Source organism: Penicillium arizonense (assembly GCF_001773325.1).
Source record: "Penicillium arizonense strain CBS 141311 chromosome Unknown PENARI_contig013, whole genome shotgun sequence".
Taxonomy (NCBI): Eukaryota; Fungi; Ascomycota; class Eurotiomycetes; order Eurotiales; family Aspergillaceae; genus Penicillium; species Penicillium arizonense.
Genome location: NW_019173290.1, coordinates 276,181 through 293,592, shown reverse-complemented (window position 1 = coordinate 293,592; position 17,412 = coordinate 276,181). Strand labels below are relative to the sequence as shown.

Below are 17,412 nucleotides of genomic sequence, written 5' to 3'. Positions count from 1 at the left end.
GGAAGAGGCGTCGTCGGACCAGTGTGGATTTTCCAAGCGTTTGTTTATATATTGCTTATTGAATGGGCTTCGGGCCATATACTCCGTGAAATCTCTTTAAATTCAACCTTAGTGTAAGGGTAAGTGTTGACTACTGAAGTATAACGAGGCGGTGTAACCGGATCCGGGATATCATCTGACCTGAGCTAAGTTTGGAAGCGGGTACAGGGTACCCGAGGCGCAGAGGCAGTTGCCGCATACAGCCCCGTACCAAGTACCTTCTGGCATTAGCGTAGGCCCACCCCCTCTTTTTGCGATAAGCAACGTCATCACCCCTTGGAACATTGCGGTAAGTGAAAGAAATAGCTACAGTACTCCGTTGTGGTATGGCAGAAGTATAATATATCGATTAATAAGCTATTTTCTAGAATGTTTACCCGACAGGTTGAAATTTTCGGTGGTGGCGTCAACGATAGGCAGGAGTGATAGGCTGTTCCCAGGCACCCTCTTGACTCACATCCGGCATCTTCTGGCACAAGCCACTGGCCATCTCGCGTCACTTTGCCTGACTAAGACGCTTCGCCCCCTCATCGATACATAAGCCGACTTTCCCCTCTCTTTTCCTTTCAACTCTCCGGTGCTCTTCTACTTTCCCACCTTCCCATACTCTTTCTACTGCGTTCACTGAATCTAATTTCAATCTTGCAACCATGCAGATCTTCGTCAAGACCCGTGAGTTCCCCTTGTCCCTGACCGACTTCACCCGGCTTCCCGGCTTTCCTACTTCCCTCGCCACCTGGCCGCCGGCTTCTTTGACAGTCTTGCTAACATTCTTTTGCCACTAGTGACCGGCAAGACCATCACTCTCGAGGTTGAGTCTTCCGACACCATCGACAATGTCAAGTCCAAGATTCAGGATAAGGAAGGCATTCCTCCTGACCAGCAGCGCCTGATTTTCGCAGGCAAGCAGCTTGAGGATGGCCGTACCCTGAGCGACTACAACATTCAGAAGGAGTCCACCCTTCACCTTGTCCTCCGCCTCCGTGGTGGTATGCAAATCTTCGTGAAGACCCTCACCGGAAAGACCATCACTCTTGAGGTTGAGTCTTCCGACACCATCGACAACGTCAAGTCCAAGATTCAGGATAAGGAGGGTATCCCTCCTGACCAGCAGCGTCTGATCTTCGCCGGAAAGCAGCTTGAGGATGGTCGCACTCTCTCCGACTACAACATCCAGAAGGAGTCCACCCTCCATCTCGTCCTCCGCCTCCGTGGTGGTATGCAAATCTTCGTGAAGACCCTCACCGGAAAGACCATCACTCTGGAAGTAGAGTCATCGGACACCATCGATAACGTCAAGTCAAAGATCCAGGATAAGGAGGGCATCCCCCCTGACCAGCAACGTCTCATCTTTGCTGGTAAGCAGCTGGAGGATGGCCGCACCCTGTCCGACTACAACATCCAAAAGGAATCCACTCTACACCTTGTCCTCCGTCTCCGAGGTGGTATGCAAATTTTCGTCAAGACACTCACTGGCAAGACCATCACGCTGGAAGTGGAATCATCTGACACCATCGACAACGTTAAGAGCAAGATCCAGGACAAGGAGGGTATTCCCCCAGATCAGCAGCGTCTTATCTTCGCCGGTAAGCAGCTGGAGGACGGGCGCACCCTCTCTGACTACAACATTCAGAAGGAGAGCACCCTGCACTTGGTGCTCCGTCTGCGTGGTGGTCAGTAGATGATGTACACGATGCTTCTTTGTTTCTCGACTACGATGGGTTCTACATGACCTGCATGGCGTTTGGTCGGTTTTTCGAAGCTGAGGCTTCCGTTTTTACTTTTTATCTTTGCCTTTCCTTCAATGTTCACGTTCACACCTCTGTTCTTATCCTTGATGTGATCACCTAGTTCTATCTACTAGTTATCCTATGAATTGTACCAAGCCTTACTTGCTGGTCTCTACTTTTTTTTTCTTGTGTTGAATATGGTAGATATATGCGTAGAATGTCAGTGTAGACTGCTTTACATTTTCAGCCTTGTATACATCATCCGCGTTGTGCTCTATCCACAGTAGGTGGAGACGTAGATCCCAAAGCAAAACCTATAGTGGGCACATCAAGGGGGCACATTAGACAACTTGCTACAATTCTGGCTCTTGCCACCTTACCTTCACAATTATCCAACAAACCTTCTACAATCATCTAAATTTTTCTTTTCTTTGCCTCTTTGCCACTCACCGGTGCTAGGAACCGGTGGCACCTCACCGCCCTCACCGCCTTCACTTCCCGACCTCAGGATATCCAAAGATTAGGTAAGCCCATCCTTATCAGCCGTTATCATCACTGTACTTTCAACATCTCGAACCTCCAGGCAATGTGATCCCATCACTCGGGATGCCCGCTTACTTCTATCATATAAATGTTCAGGTCCTCTCGCACAATCCAGATAGCCTGGCATCAGCGGGTTCCTCTCTGGCCTTGCACTCTGCAAGGGAAGCTTTCCAACCGTTCCAACGAAGCAAGTCTCCAAGCTCCAGTCGCTTGTCACCAATATCAGGGACAGGCGCTGGAGACAACCAGGCACTGAGCACACAGCAAACTCTCGCGCATCGCCAAAAACATCCCTCTACCCTCTCTTCACCTGTCACAACAACCCCACCGCGAACCAGTTCCTCCCGCTCTTCCCCGGACACCTTATCCTCCACCTCCTCCACTTCACCAAGCTCCAAACCCACACCTACACTCCTCAAAACCGACAAGCGCTTCGGCGCTGTCACAATAGAGTGCATTGACATGGTCACCCCACCAAAAGACACCGCAAAACGCAGCTCAAAGCGCAGCTCCGCCCAAGAACCGGAGAACCTAGTAGCAGCCGGAATCGGCACCGACATCCTCGGCGGACTGCGCACAAAAGGTCGCTACATCCCCCTCGACCAAAAAGTCACCGACAGCATCTGGGGAATTGTCCATCTCTACCGCGACACGCAGGAAACGCCCTACCTCGCCCGCGATGACGACTACCCCACCTACCTAAAGGGATCCGCGGCTGCAGCGCGGAACCCGGGCGAGCAGCAGGCTACGCTACGGGGACATTTGTCGGGAGTTGCTTCGCCGGGCGGTTCTGCTGCGGGCGCTACGGCGTATCCGTTCCCTGCGACTGCTTCTTCGTCTGCGTTGCATCCTGATGGGGATTGTACTACGCTGTGCATTCTCGCTGTGCCGTCTTATTTGTCGCCTCCTGACTTTCTGGGGTTCGTCGGAGAGGAGACTAGGGATGAGGTTAGTCATTTCCGAATGATTAGGACTGCGCGTGCGAATCGGTATATGGTTTTGATGAAGTTTCGGAGTGGGAGGAAGGCGGTTGAGTGGCAGAAGGAGTGGAATGGGAAGGTTTTTAATAGCATGGAGGTATGTCGCCATGTTGGATTCCTGCTATTGGAGAGAGGGTTTTATACTGACTGACTTTGCTAGCCTGAAACCTGCCATGTGGTGTTCGTTAAGACGGTTGAGATCCAGGTTGTGGAACCAGAATCCTCAGCTGCTTTCTCGCCGGATGAGCATGGTGCTCTGTTGTCACCCAATCTCTCGACTCCTACTCGGCCTCCCGTTTCTTCTGCTGGGCAGGCAACTCTCACTGGGAAACCTCTCGCACCGCCTACTCCCGCCCTGATCGAATTGCCCACATGTCCCGTTTGCCTAGAGCGAATGGATGAGACCACAGGATTACTTACAATCATCTGCCAACACGTCTTTCACTGCACCTGTCTGCAGAAATGGAAAGGCAGCGGTTGCCCTATCTGCCGGTACACACAGGACGACTTCCGCAAAAGCAACGCTGACGCTGAAACCGACGCTGAACCCCAAGAATGCGCAGTATGCCACGCGGACATGAACCTCTGGGCTTGTCTAATCTGCGGAACTGTCGGTTGCGGCCGCTATGACGGCGCCCACGCCTTCGAACATTACAAAGAAACAGCCCACGCCTTCTCAATGGATCTCACCACGCAACGAGTATGGGACTATGTAGGCGACGCCTACGTCCACCGCATCATCCAAAGCAAAACAGACGGCAAGCTCGTCGAACTCCCAGCAGCAGACCACAGCGCCCTCGACCCACCAGATTGGGGCGACGCCGTGCCCCGCGAGAAACTCGAGAACATGAGCGTCGAATACACCCACCTCTTAACCAGCCAACTCGAAAGCCAACGCGCCTACTTCGAAGAAGTCGTCGAGCGTGCCGTTGACAAAGCCTCCCAAGCCAGCGCCGCAGCAGCCGCAGCAGAAATCTCCGCTAGCACCGCCTCCTCCCAGCTCGAGGACCTCCAATCTAAATATGATACACTCTCGCTAGAAACGATCCCCTCGCTAGACCACGACCGTTCCCGCGCCGAGAAACGCGCCGACAAGTTCGAGGCTCTGGCTCGTATGTTTGAGAAGAATTGGCAGGAGGAGAAATCCATGAATGGAAATATGATGCAGCGGCTTGATCTTCTCACTGCAGAGGTTGAGGATCTGAAGGCTTCGAATGCCGATCTCGCAGAGCAGAATCGCGATCTTACTTTCTTTATTAGTGGGTCGCAGCGCTTGCAGGATCAGGGCGAGGAGGTTACTGAGGGTACGGTTAGTATTCCTGATCCTGCTAAGAAAAAGAAGGGGAAGGGGAAGGGTAAGAGATAGATCGATGCTTTGTTGAGTGTTTCTACTCCAAGCAGTATACCTCCTTTTTCTCTTTGTTTGTTTCTGAATGTGAGCGCTTTCTTGTTCGGAGTTAATGTGTTATGAGCAAAATTTGTACTTGTGCTTGGTCTGTTTTTCGGACAGGCTCGCCTTGTATTGTACATAGTATGTGTGTATAAGTACACTGGATGAGTTATAAGTTAAATGTCAATATCAATATCATATATCAATATCAATATCATATATCAATATCAATATCATATATCAATATCAATATCATATATCAATATCAAGAAGAGGTTCCATCTTCACAACACCCATAACAGCAAAACATATTCAAACAAGGTAAAATAAAACAAACAAATCAATTCTAATATACAATCCCTACAAAAATGCAAAATGCAATATACACCCAACACAAACACAATCAAACTCCCTTCCTAACAGCCCAAAAATAATTCCCCCAATCCTCACTCCCAGGAACCATCTTCCACCCAAAGCCAGGAACATAAACAGCACCCACACACTTCCAACTCATACCCTCTGCAACACCAGCCCCACCCCTCGAAACACCCGTGTCAGCAGCCCTCATCAAACCCTCCTGCAACCACCCCTTAACCTCAGGCGGGTTAACAAACTTGCTCCACTCATGCGTGCCACGCGGCACGACACCGATAGGCCACGGCGCTTCAGCGATGAGTTGGTTTAAAATGAACGATGGCACCGTGCGTGAAATTGTTGAGCCGATTAGCCAGCCGCCTGGCTTTAGGGCTCGTAGGCAGTTTGTTAGGAATGTGAGGGGGCTGGATGTTTTGGGGTCGATGTGTTCGAGGACTTCAAAGAGGGTTACGATGTCGTATTGGGGTGGGGTTGTGGTGGCGGTGGTGGTGGTTGTTGATTCGGGAGATTGAGTTGAGGCAAGTACATCCTCCAGCGTCGTGTTCAAGTACTTAAACTTCCCACTCCGCAAATGCGCATCAACGGTCGGATCCATGCGCGCATGCTCGCGCGCAATCTGGATTAGATTCGTCGACGGGTCAATGGCTGTCATTGAAGCGGCGCGCGTGGGTGTTGGCGCGGCGGTGTTCGGGTCCAGGGGGATCGTGCGAGCAAGCGATTCGGCGAAGATGCCGCCGCCGCAGCCGACGTCTAGGTAGTTGAAGGTTGCGGAGTTGGGGGTGGAGGGTGAGGGGGCTGTTTCGGTTGAGCCTTCGGCTAGGCAGGATGCGATGAACTCGTGTCGGAGGGGGTTCATTAGGTGCAGGATTCGGGAGGGGCCCATTGGGTCCCACCAGGAGCTGGCCAGCCCTGAGAAGTGGGAGAGTTCATCGGCTGAGACGGAGGATGTTGAGTGTTTGCGGATTGGGGTTGGGGTTTGCGTTGCCGGTTGGATGTTTGGGCGTGCGGAGAGGGTTGATTCCAGTGGTGAGGGTCTTGTGAGTGGTTGGATTGAGCGGAGGGCTCGGAGGGGAGTTGTCCTTGGTCGGAGGGAGGCCATTTCGGGTGTTGAGGTGTGGGTAGTGGAGGGTAATGGAGAATTAGCTCTAGAGGGTTGGGGCTCTGGGAGCTTTGGATGATGCGGAACCCGGGTTTGTTCTCTGTCAAGGATAATTAGTTTTTGCCATGTGCTGATTGGCAATAAGAGCAATTGAGTATATACCAGTTGAGCATTATATGGGCTGTTGCGAGCAATTGGGAAAGAAGTCGCATGAAGCTGATCGTCAAATTGGAGATTCGCCGATACCGAAACAAACATGCCAAGGCCGTTGACGGTCGAGTCACGTGGTAGAGAGGACTACATCAACAAACTACATCAAAATATATGCACTCTAATAGATGTGTACTAGAGTCAATGAATACCTAGGATAATTGTTCCTCAAATAGAGCTGTGAAACTTCAAAATGAAATAAATCAAATCATTTTAAGTGTGTTTATGGTAAAAGTGCCATCTCACGAACTTTATCTGACTTAAAAATCATACATCGAAGATAGAGTTTGATATTGGGAAAGTATTTCGTGCTTTTTTTCTATTCTGGTTTTATTTTTCTCGTAGGTTTCGATTTGAAGAAGGGCAGTTTCAAAAAAATTTGGGGAACAAAATGGCGGATTTCGTGCACATTTTACTGGTAAGAACGGTAAATCATGAACATTTTGACCCCAAATTTTTGGATTTTTTAACTTTTTGGGTGTCAAAAAAGTAATTTCTCGTAGGATTTTTTCAGATCAGAATGATTTTTCGTAGGTTAGTTTTATATCCCAGAGGTATTTCAGTGCTCCAGCTCACTCTCACCCAACCCCGTCGTCGACGAAAACAAATGTAGTCTACTCTTATCTACCATGATTGATGTCGAGTCTAATGCTTCAGGCTCTATGATAGCCTTGTTTCCTTCCTGAGGATATTTCCCTCCCTCTTCATCGGCTTCTGATAGTGCATCCAAGATTCATTCTCCTACTTCTTCGTAACTTGTTTACAACGACGTACTTGCAAGACCTTTATTGAATGATTCGTTTGCTCGTGTTCTCTGTATCCAATACCAATGATGCTCCATCCCAAATCTCCATCTATAAACTCCAGTGGTATCATATGCTGCAACCCGCATCCCAAATCAACAGAAGAGCGACAATCACCCCAACAGACAACTCTGGAAGCCAAGTTCCCGTGGCACCGACTCAATTTGGTCATGATCGACCTCATGCATCTCGCGGATGTCCTCTGAGCCAGCAGAATAATCCCAAACATGTTGGCCTGACCACGAAGCCAAGTGATCCGGCACTGCAGCACCGAGGATAGGCAGGAAGTTCCCCGTGTTGATGGTGCCATCTAGCCCCAGCACGGCTTTGCATCGCTCCAGTAATGTCGGCAAGAGGTATGAAGGCGAGCCACGAATCTGGGAAAGCGTGTGAAGTATTCCCCACAGCAACTCGTTCGGGTCGATTGTCGACTCGGCTAGTCGTTGGACGGCTTTTGATCCTAGAGATCCTGTAACATCTGCAACAGAAGCACCCATGTCGAAAAGTTTCTGTTCCTATGGCACAATCAGCATTTGAAGGGGTCTCAGTATCGGGAGTGACTTACCATTCCAATCCCATGTGCATCCACCGCCCCTTGCGATGCAGCACCGATCACACCCATCATGGCTTTGCCCACCATCACTGGGAGGTGGAATGGAAGCACTGCATCGTCGCAGGAGCCAGGTTGCGTGGCATGGCTCATGGACAATTTCCACATCATTGCTTGCAACCATTGCTGCGTGATCAAGATATCAACTTGCTGGATCTCAAGTACTCCATCCAATGAGATATTCTTGCATAGACCCGACTGGATTGCGGAAGTCGATGGTCTCTCCAAAATGCCATCTCCGCCTCCGGCCGATAGCCAATCGTATAGGTCTGGTGTGAGCTTTTCGAAGATGTTGATCAAGTTGATGAACCCATATGCTAAGATAGGATCTTCCGAGCCAAGCACCTGTGGCTTATGAATCGAGCTGCGCAGCATGACTGGTTTGGCTTGTTGAAGAGCATATCCCCTTCGCTCAGATTAGTATCAGTCCACGCCATCCACCATCTAATCCACTCACCTCTCCGTGACAAACAACAGCCAAAATATGCGTCGCCTTTCCTCGGCTTCTTCCACACTATAATCCGCAAATGTCGATTCACGATGTAGACCAAGCGTAAACGCCATCGAGGTAGCCTGACACAAATAATGCCAGGCATGATCCTGCCGATCCAGATTCCCATATGAGGCAAACAAAAAGAACGAAGTCAACAATGACTCCGTACTCAACTCCTCCACAACATCGCATTCGCGCCGCGCCCGCACGGCCTCAGCCAGGAGTTCTTCACCCGACATCAACGAATGACCATCCCCGATGCTCTGCAATCGAGCTGGATCTGGAACCGGTGTGGCGCCATCTAACTTTAACTGGATATGCGTCGCGGCACAGAGAGACGCCAGAAACGCATACCGCTTTGGCGACAGCCGTGCCGGCTGGTGGCTATCCAGACGCAGCTGCTCGTCGCGCACGACTGGCATGATCGGGAATAAATATTTCAGATAGACATTAACATGCGCGAGCAGAATCTGTGGCGAGAGACGTCTCGCATGTGGAAGTGCATATCCATTTGCCGATTCGACTGTTGAATCTGTCGATCCTGGCGATGAAACGAGTTCCGGTGGTAGATGTGAAAAATGATCGGAAAAGTCTTGGCTGGCGAATTGTGAATCGGCGATATTGAATGGTGAAATGGGAGACTCGAATCGGTACGGGACATCCTTCTCGGGATACACTTCGGGGGCGTCGCGGGCTGGATTGACGGGAGCCAGCGGGTAAAGCGTTCGGAATTTCGGTCCTTTGCGACGGAGGACATCGCTATAGGAACATGATAACAGGAGCCGTTGGCATTTATCGCAGGGTTGTTCGCGGGAACATTTTATTTTGCGGCGGCGGCAGTTGTCGCACGCTTGTTTCGGCTTGTCCATTTTTGAATTTGAAGGCTGATGTTAGAGAAGTGAAGATAGAAAACTCGACATTATAACTTAACAGAATAACAGAACCTGGGGAAGGGCGGGGTGGAAAATCCCCGCAAGGCCCCTGCACTTCTTCATATAAGAATCGTGAGATCAGGGGCAGTGTCGGCCCGAGTTCGCTTGCATGTTTCTGTCTGTTCCCTGCTGATTTGGTGGTCTACAAGGTCCGTGATTGACATCCTCGTTCTACTCCCTCTTCCTATTCCGACTGATCCGGTATACGGGTACATGTACACCAGGTACACTCTCAGATATACGCCCCTCGCCAGGTCGAGATCTGATGCCCTCATGAGCCAAGTCATCTATGCCTGACATCTCAGGGCTCCGACTGTAAGCCAAGTGGGTTGGGATGCGCGATTTTCCACCGCCGCTTAACCTGATTAATATGGAGTGGACACTAGCCTCGCTCCACGAGTGGCCTGTCATCCCTCTTCCAATCAACTTCTTCACGGCTTCTCACTAGACCCAGTATATTCTGGACCTGGCTCTGGCTCTGGATCTGGATCTGACTCTGGAAATGCCGGCAATATCTCTTTCCCTCGGGAAGCCGAGAGGCAGCAAAAAGGACATTCGCGGGATTCCCTACCCTTGGATCATGCCATATTCAATAATGAGTTTATTTGGCTTCTCTCATAGCTTCAGAAGAAGTAGGACTGGTCCCCAGATATCCAGAAAAAAAAAGCCGAGGTTCCAGCGAAAGTAGAGCTCCAGAGTTACTCCAGGTTTCTCGCATTTTGCTTCCCGGACGAGTGCTTATAAGCTTCTCCACTAGTGAGAAAAGACTCACCGCAGCTCGGCATTTCACCTATGATGCCCATTCCATCGTGTCCGAGAGCTTGTTGACTTGCCAGACGGACATTTATCGGGCAATTAACCAATCACAGGCCACAAATCTGGTGATCGACACTCTCTTCGCTGTGGATGTATGATTATCCCAATTATCGTCATTTTATGTCGTACTACTCACTTGCTTTGACTCTATTTTTGCCGACTGCTACGTTGGAAAAGTATTGTGGAACTATGACATTGTGGCACTTCAGAGCTTCAAAATTGGAGCCTTGGCCTCTTTGCGGCTATACAATATGGATGGCCTAATCAGACTGACAACGGCATTGGACTCTTCTCCAGAAGCATTACTAGTTTGCAATTAACTCATTCATACAGTGGGGTGTGCTTGACACCCCTTGAATGATGGCTTGGAACACGACTCGCAAAACGGTGAAAGAAGGGCGAAATTCTGATAGGGTACGATTTCCTCCAACTGTACATGGGCGATGTTAGTGTACAGACCTGGATTCCATTCTGATCTGCATTGATCAATGCCCTGTCCATACAGCTTTCCGGTTGCACTACATGCACTTCCCAACGCAAGGGACGATCTCCACATTGCCCAGCCCCAGCTTCAGTCGCCTCACCCCGCAAAAGCATTCAGCCACTCGGGAAGGGACGCGATTCGGCATATCCAGTTTCCCTACGTAACATCGGAGAATCAACGGAGATTCATTCTCATGCCGGTCTCGGGATGTCGGTCTAATTCTCGGGCAAACCTGCAACTGTTGTACCATAGTGCAGCGACCCGTGCTCCGAGCAACTATAAAAACGACCCAGGTTGGACATGCAGTGCTAAGCATCAGCCTTTCTTCTCAACAATTGACTCGGAAATCGGTTGCCATGGTTGGTTTATCGGATTTCATCGTGGGTGCTTGCCTTGTGCCGGCTGCCTACGGTGCTTTCTCTACATCTGCCTCCAAGGCTTCTTCCCATTCTGCTTCTACTTCTGCGTCCTCTACTTCGGCTGCTGCATACTCCCAGTTTAGTTTGCCTGCTAATGCGGATGCTGGTGCCAACCTGATTGCCAATATCGATGATCCTGATGCTATTAATGCCCAGTCGGCCTGTCCTGGGTATAAGGCATCCAATGTGAAGGAGTCTCCTAGGGGGTTGACCGCCACTCTGAAGTTGGCTGGCAAGGCATGCAATGCCTACGGTACGGATGTGGACTCGCTGGACTTGTCGATTGAGTACCTCGCCAATGATCGACTCAATGTTCAAATTGTCCCAACTTACATCGATTCGTCGAATGCCTCTTGGTTCTTGTTGGATGAGAATACCGTCCCTCGAGCCAAGTCGGATGAGCATGCTTCAAAGAAGGATAGCGATCTTGAGATCACTTGGTCTAATGAGCCTTCCTTCCAGTTCAAGGTTACCCGCAAAGCTACTGGTGATGCCATATTTGATACCACCGGCTCGCGCTTGGTGTTTGAGGATCAGTTTATTGAGTTTGTGACCTCCTTGCCCAAAGACTACAATCTTTACGGTATTGGAGAGCATCTTCAGCAGCTGCGCCTCTTGGACAACCTCACCTTGACTCTCTATGCGTCGGACCAGGGTGACCCAATCGACGAGTAAGTTGTATTTGAGGTAGACCTCTTTGTTCTTGACACTAATTATTCAATCAGCAATGTGTATGGGTCTCATCCTTTCTATCTCGACACCCGCTACTACGAGGTCAATGATAACGGCGACCATACCCTGGTTGCAAGTGCCAAGGCTGATCAGTCTAAAGACTATGTCTCCTACTCGCATGGTGTCTTTTCACGAAACGCTCATGGCCAGGAAGTAATCATGCAGCCCGAGGGATTCAAGTGGCGCACTCTGGGAGGGAGCATCGATCTCACCTTCTACTCGGGACCTACCCAGGCCGATGTCACCAAGAACTACCAACTGAGCACCATTGGACTGCCTGCATTGCAGCAGTACTTTACTCTTGGTTTCCACCAGTGTCGCTGGGGATACAAGAACTGGACGGCTCTTGAAACTGTCGTTTCAAACTTCGAGAAGTTTGAAATCCCGCTTGAGACTATCTGGTAATTTGGTTCATTCATCATTTTAGTAGGAGCAGTTTGCTAATCTATTCAGGAACGACATTGATTATATGCATGCCTACCGTGACTTCGAAAATGATAAGGACCGCTACTCCTACAGTGAGGGTGAAGAGTTCCTTAACAAGCTGCACAATAGTGGCCGTCATTACGTTCCTATTATCGACTCCGCCATCTACATACCGAATCCTAACAACGAATCTGATGCGTAAGTCTATTGTGTGCTCTCAATCAAACATCTTGCTGACAGTAGTCCAGCTACGAGACCTATACTCGCGGTCACAAGGGCAATGTCTTTTTGAAGAACCCCGATGGAAGTGAATACATTGGAGCTGTCTGGCCCGGATATACAGTTTTCCCTGACTGGCATAACCCTAACACAAGCGATTTCTGGACGAACGAGATTGTAGCTTACCAGAAGAAGATTGCACTCGACGGTATCTGGATTGATATGAGCGAAGTCTCTTCTTTCTGTACTGGTAGCTGCGGATCTGGCAATCTCAGCCTAAACCCCGTCCACGGTACCTCCTTGCCCGGAGAGCCTGGCAATGTGATCTACGACTACCCTGAAGGATTCGAATTGACGAACAAGACTGAGGCTGCTTCCGCGTCGTCAGCATCATCTAGCCAAGCTGCAGCCGCGACAAGTGGCTCTGAGCCGTCTTCCAGCGTCTCCTACTTGCGAACTACACCCACTGCTGGTGTGCGCAACATCAACTACCCGCCATATGTGCTCAACCACGACCAGACCGGTCATGACCTGGCCGTCCACGCCGTGTCTCCCAATGCCACTCATTCCGATGGGGTCCAGGAATACGACGTGCACAACCTCTTCGGCCACCAAATCCTCAACGCCACCTACAACGGTCTGAGAGCAGTCGACGATCAGAAGCGCCCCTTTATCATCGGCCGCTCAACATTCGCCGGCTCCGGCAAATGGGCCGGTCACTGGGGCGGCGACAACTACTCCAAGTGGGCCTATATGTTCTTCTCAATCCCACAAGCCCTCTCATTCTCCCTCTTCGGAATCCCAATGTTCGGCGTCGACACCTGCGGCTTCAGCGGCAACAGCGACGAAGAACTCTGCAACCGTTGGATGCAACTATCTGCCTTCTTCCCCTTCTACCGAAACCACAACACGCTCTCAGCGAACTCGCAGGAACCCTATGTCTGGGAATCCGTCATCGACGCCACAAAAACCGCCATGAATATCCGCTACGCCATCCTCCCTTACTTCTACACCCTCTTCCACGAAGCGCACACAACCGGTTCAACCGTCATGCGCGCGCTAGCCTGGGAATTCCCAACAGATCCATCCCTAGCCGCAGTCGACACCCAGTTCCTACTCGGTCCATCAATCATGGTCGTCCCAGCCCTAGCACCCCAAGTCACCACCGTCAAAGGTGTTTTCCCGGGCATCAAGCATGGCGAAATCTGGTACGACTGGTACACCCAAACCGCAGTCAACGCGGAACCAGGCGTAAATACTACCATCCCAGCCCCACTGGGCCACATCCCCGTCTTTGTGCGCGGTGGCAGTGTCCTGCCCATGCAAGAGCCCGCATTGACCACCAAGGAAGCGCGGAACACGCCATGGTCGCTCCTGACTGCGCTTTCTAGCAATGGTACCGCGGCCGGTGATTTGTATATCGATGATGGAGAGAGTGTTGAGCCTGATGCTACGCTGAATGTGGTTTTCAAGGCGCAGGCTTCGAGTTTGAGTGCTCGCGCTAAGGGGGACTGGAAGGAGTCGAATCCTCTGGCTAATGTTACTGTCCTGGGTGTGTCTGAGAAGCCTGGTTCTGTTACGCTTAACGGCAAGGCTGTCCCTGCTTCTTCTGTGCGGTACAATGCCACGGCGCATGTGTTGTCCGTTGGTGGGTTGGAGAAGTTTACGGAGGAGGGTGCTTTTAGTGAGAGCTGGGTGCTTAAGTGGTAGATGAAGAGGAGTATTGACTAATGTGTCTGCTGCAGTGGTGCTAAAACTGTGTCGCTCTTATATACTCTGTGGACCTCAATATCAATAGACTGCATATAGATTGCAACTCTGAGTCTATCTCTTTTACTATTACACTGTAGACTGTAGAATATAGGATCCATACAAGGGTCTTGCCTTAATTAACTGAGCAAGGCTAGTAAGAAACATTTCATATTCTGCCGATCGCATTGCCAAATCGCCCATGAACATCCATAGATTCCGATCCCCATCGAGATGCAATCATCAGTCTCGGACTGCATTGCAAAGTCGGCCTAAATATAGAGGACTCGTTTTCAGCCCCATAGATACATCCCCTCAGCGTAAGCGATACATAGTGAAAAAAAGAAAAAAGAAAAGAAAGAAAGACATAATAGGCCCTATCCGACATCGCACGAACCCAGCAAGGTAGAAAACCAGCTCCGACTAAAGCCCGACAAAAAGATCAACACCCGTGTCCCATTGCAACCCTATCTCCATCCGGCAACCCTGCAAATTTGGGGTCCAAGTCCAAGTCCTCTCTGCACGCTGATTCGACCGGCCGTGTCAGGGGTTTTCAATGCTGACAGGGATGTTTAATTTCCCACGGGCTGTAACGCGACTAATCATCCTTCATGACATGTGAATTTATAGACTCGTGTCCCGTACTCGTGAAAGAAACTATACTTGTGGAAAGGGCATGGAAGGATCGGGATTGTGGGTTCGTCTTATGGGCGCGCAATGCTTAGTGCTTAGATCTAATTAATTAGGAACTATCGTGGCTTTGTTTTCTGGATAATTTCGTTGCTTTTTCTTGTTTTGCCTTAAGTTTCTTTTCATATGATGTGTCTAGGGGCGGGAAGTTAAAGGGGATTTACACCCGCTGGCGATGTTAATTTGTTTGATTGGCTCTTGGGCGCTGTTGTGCTAGACTCGGAGATCAGTTTCTTCGTTAATTGGTTCTTTGGGGATTTTGTTCATTTGGTTTGTGGTTTCTGCTTGGGTTTTGTTATATAGAACTGTTTGCTGCGTCGTTTATTGTTTTGTTATCCCGTTAGCGTTATCTTACGCCCCTTTTTTCGTTGATTTTGGTGTCGACAGTCATACACTATGGTCCTTTTACGCTTGGCTTGGTTTGCCGGCTTGGTTGTCTCTGCTATTGCGGCTACTCCTGATCAATGGCGCTCGCAGTCGATATACTTCATGCTTACTGATCGCTTCGCTCGGACGGACGGTTCGACTACGGCGAGTTGTGATGCGAGTATGAGGGTATGACTTCCGGAGGTTGAATTAGAATGAACGGCTTGCTAACTTTTATTGAATAGAGATACTGCGGCGGAACCTGGAAGGGAATTGAGAACAAGGTAAGGGATACACACATTCGTCAACACTGTTACCAGAGCACTAACAGATTCATATAGCTCGACTACATCCAGGGAATGGGATTCACGGCTATTTGGATTACTCCTGTAACAGCCCAATTGCCCGAGGATACCAAGTATGGTGAAGCCTATCATGGCTACTGGCAGCAAGACATGTAAGTGGACTAAATAAATTTACGTGAATATGCAACATTACTGACAGAACTTAAGCTACGGTCTCAACTCACATTATGGCACGGCAGATGATCTCAAGGACCTCGCCTCAGCTCTGCATAAACGGGGAATGTATCTCATGGTTGATGTAGTAGCCAACCATATGGTTAGTCAACCCACGATCTGTGCAGCTCTCGATCTTTCTTTCTCGGTTTATATTGACTTCTATCTTTCAAGGGCTACGCTGGTTCTGGAGATTCAGTCAACTATGCCGTATTTGGCCCATTCAATGAGAAGAAATATTTCCACTCCTACTGCGAGGTCAACGATTACAGCAACCAAACCAACGTGCAAGACTGCTGGCTCGGTGATACGACTGTCTCACTACCTGATCTCGATACCGACAGTGAAGACGTCCAGAGTATTTGGTACAACTGGGTTGGGTCTTTGGTTTCTAACTACTCAAGTGAGCAGTCGTCTTCCCCATTCAATGACACAAATACTGATACTACCCAAGTCGACGGTCTCCGCGTCGACACAGTCAAACATGTCGAAAAGAGCTTCTGGCCCGGTTACAACAAAGCCGCTGGTGTGTACTGCATCGGAGAGGTCTTTGACGGCGACGCCCATTATACATGTCCTTACCAGGAAGTGATGGACGGGTTGCTCAACTACCCAATGTGAGATTCACTTTTCAGCTTCAATCATAAGCCCCTGTCTAATTGTTCAAAACCAGGTATTATCCTCTCCTCGCGGCCTTCAAATCCACAAGCGGAAGCATGAGTGATCTCTACAACATGATCAACACCGTCAAGTCAACGTGCGCCGACTCGACTCTGCTAGGGAATTTCGTAGAGAACCATGATAACCCGCGCTTTGCTTCGTAAGTGGAACTTGATCCATACTCCTGTTTCAATAGATGCTTATTTGAAAACAGCTACACTGATGACATGTCGCTCGCCAAGAATGCCGCTGCCTTCACCATCATGGCTGATGGTATCCCAATCATCTACGCCGGACAAGAACAACATTACAGCGGAGGCAGCGACCCGAACAACCGCGAGGCTACCTGGTTGTCCAAGTACAACACCAACAGTGAATTATACCAGCTCATTGCGAAGGCGAATGCTATTCGGAATCAGGCTATCTATAAGAGTGATAAGTATACCACTTACAAGGTATGGATTCAACACTCTTTAGTTTCTTCTTTTGATCTATATAGACTGACTGGACATTGCTCATAGAACTACCCGATTTATAAAGATGACACCACTTTAGCTATGCGCAAAGGCTACAGCGGCTCTCAGACCATCACTGTTCTCTCAAACCTTGGTGAGAGTGGAAGCTCGTATACGCTTTCGCTTCCTGACACAGAGTTCAAGGCTGGTGATAAGTTGGTGGAAATCATCACTTGTACTAGTGTGACTGTTGATAGCAGTGGGAAGGTTCCTGTTCCTATGGCGAAGGGACAGCCGAGGATTTTGTACCCTTCTTCGCTGATCCAGGGAGCGAGTTTGTGTGCTTAGGATAGGAGATAGGAATCAGTTCAAATTGACATGCACCATTTATTCTTTTTCTCGTTGAATAAATATAGGACCAATTGATATACTTTTGGTAATAATTGCGGACCATGCACCGGAAAACAAACCCTACATCCAGTTCCAAGAGACACACAAGTTCAAGACAATGCACTACCACCTCACCCACTCGAATAACATCTATGTCCAAGAGAAAAGAAGAAGAAGAAAAAGAAGAAAAAGCAAACCCGCTATCCATCGCCAATCCCAATCCAAAGCCAAATCCCATTCCCTATCGCAATCCAAATCCATATCCATATCCTAACCTCATAACA

At 49.5% G+C, this 17,412-nt stretch overlaps 6 protein-coding genes across 6 annotated transcripts; 4 read left to right on the top strand and 2 right to left on the bottom strand.

The window, feature by feature from the left end:
* Window positions 1-689: 689 nt before the first annotated feature.
* PENARI_c013G11427 (ubiquitin family protein) lies at window positions 690-1,720 on the top strand (the record flags this gene model as incomplete). Its single annotated transcript, XM_022633362.1, has 2 exons — window positions 690-711; window positions 825-1,720. 2 exons carry the CDS (start codon window positions 690-692, stop codon window positions 1,718-1,720), a joined length of 918 nt encoding a protein of 305 aa, XP_022486991.1.
* Window positions 1,721-2,375: 655 nt separating this feature from the next.
* On the top strand, window positions 2,376-4,658 carry PENARI_c013G05133 (putative RING and UBP finger domain protein; the record flags this gene model as incomplete). The annotated part of the gene is made up of 3 exons (XM_022633205.1): window positions 2,376-3,389; window positions 3,453-4,601; window positions 4,653-4,658. The coding sequence occupies 3 exons, from the start codon at window positions 2,376-2,378 to the stop codon at window positions 4,656-4,658; spliced, it is 2,169 nt and encodes a 722-aa protein (XP_022486903.1).
* Window positions 4,659-5,085: 427 nt separating this feature from the next.
* Window positions 5,086-6,156, bottom strand: PENARI_c013G05183 (3-demethylubiquinone-9 3-methyltransferase; the record flags this gene model as incomplete). Its single annotated transcript, XM_022633209.1, has 1 exon — window positions 5,086-6,156. One exon carries the CDS (start codon window positions 6,154-6,156, stop codon window positions 5,086-5,088), a length of 1,071 nt encoding a protein of 356 aa, XP_022487019.1.
* Window positions 6,157-7,282: 1,126 nt separating this feature from the next.
* PENARI_c013G02522 (putative C6 transcription factor (AmyR)) lies at window positions 7,283-9,141 on the bottom strand (the record flags this gene model as incomplete). Its single annotated transcript, XM_022633151.1, has 3 exons — window positions 7,283-7,684; window positions 7,735-8,185; window positions 8,237-9,141. The coding sequence occupies 3 exons, from the start codon at window positions 9,139-9,141 to the stop codon at window positions 7,283-7,285; spliced, it is 1,758 nt and encodes a 585-aa protein (XP_022486885.1).
* A 1,719-nt stretch (window positions 9,142-10,860) lies between these two features.
* PENARI_c013G08299 (glycoside hydrolase family 31 protein) lies at window positions 10,861-14,010 on the top strand (the record flags this gene model as incomplete). Its single annotated transcript, XM_022633283.1, has 4 exons — window positions 10,861-11,594; window positions 11,649-12,056; window positions 12,109-12,279; window positions 12,330-14,010. 4 exons carry the CDS (start codon window positions 10,861-10,863, stop codon window positions 14,008-14,010), a joined length of 2,994 nt encoding a protein of 997 aa, XP_022487059.1.
* A 1,125-nt stretch (window positions 14,011-15,135) lies between these two features.
* Window positions 15,136-17,086, top strand: PENARI_c013G02513 (alpha-amylase; the record flags this gene model as incomplete). The annotated part of the gene is made up of 8 exons (XM_022633150.1): window positions 15,136-15,294; window positions 15,351-15,389; window positions 15,447-15,562; window positions 15,618-15,726; window positions 15,798-16,240; window positions 16,297-16,443; window positions 16,498-16,738; window positions 16,805-17,086. 8 exons carry the CDS (start codon window positions 15,136-15,138, stop codon window positions 17,084-17,086), a joined length of 1,536 nt encoding a protein of 511 aa, XP_022487016.1.
* Between the last annotated feature and the right edge of the window lie 326 nt (window positions 17,087-17,412).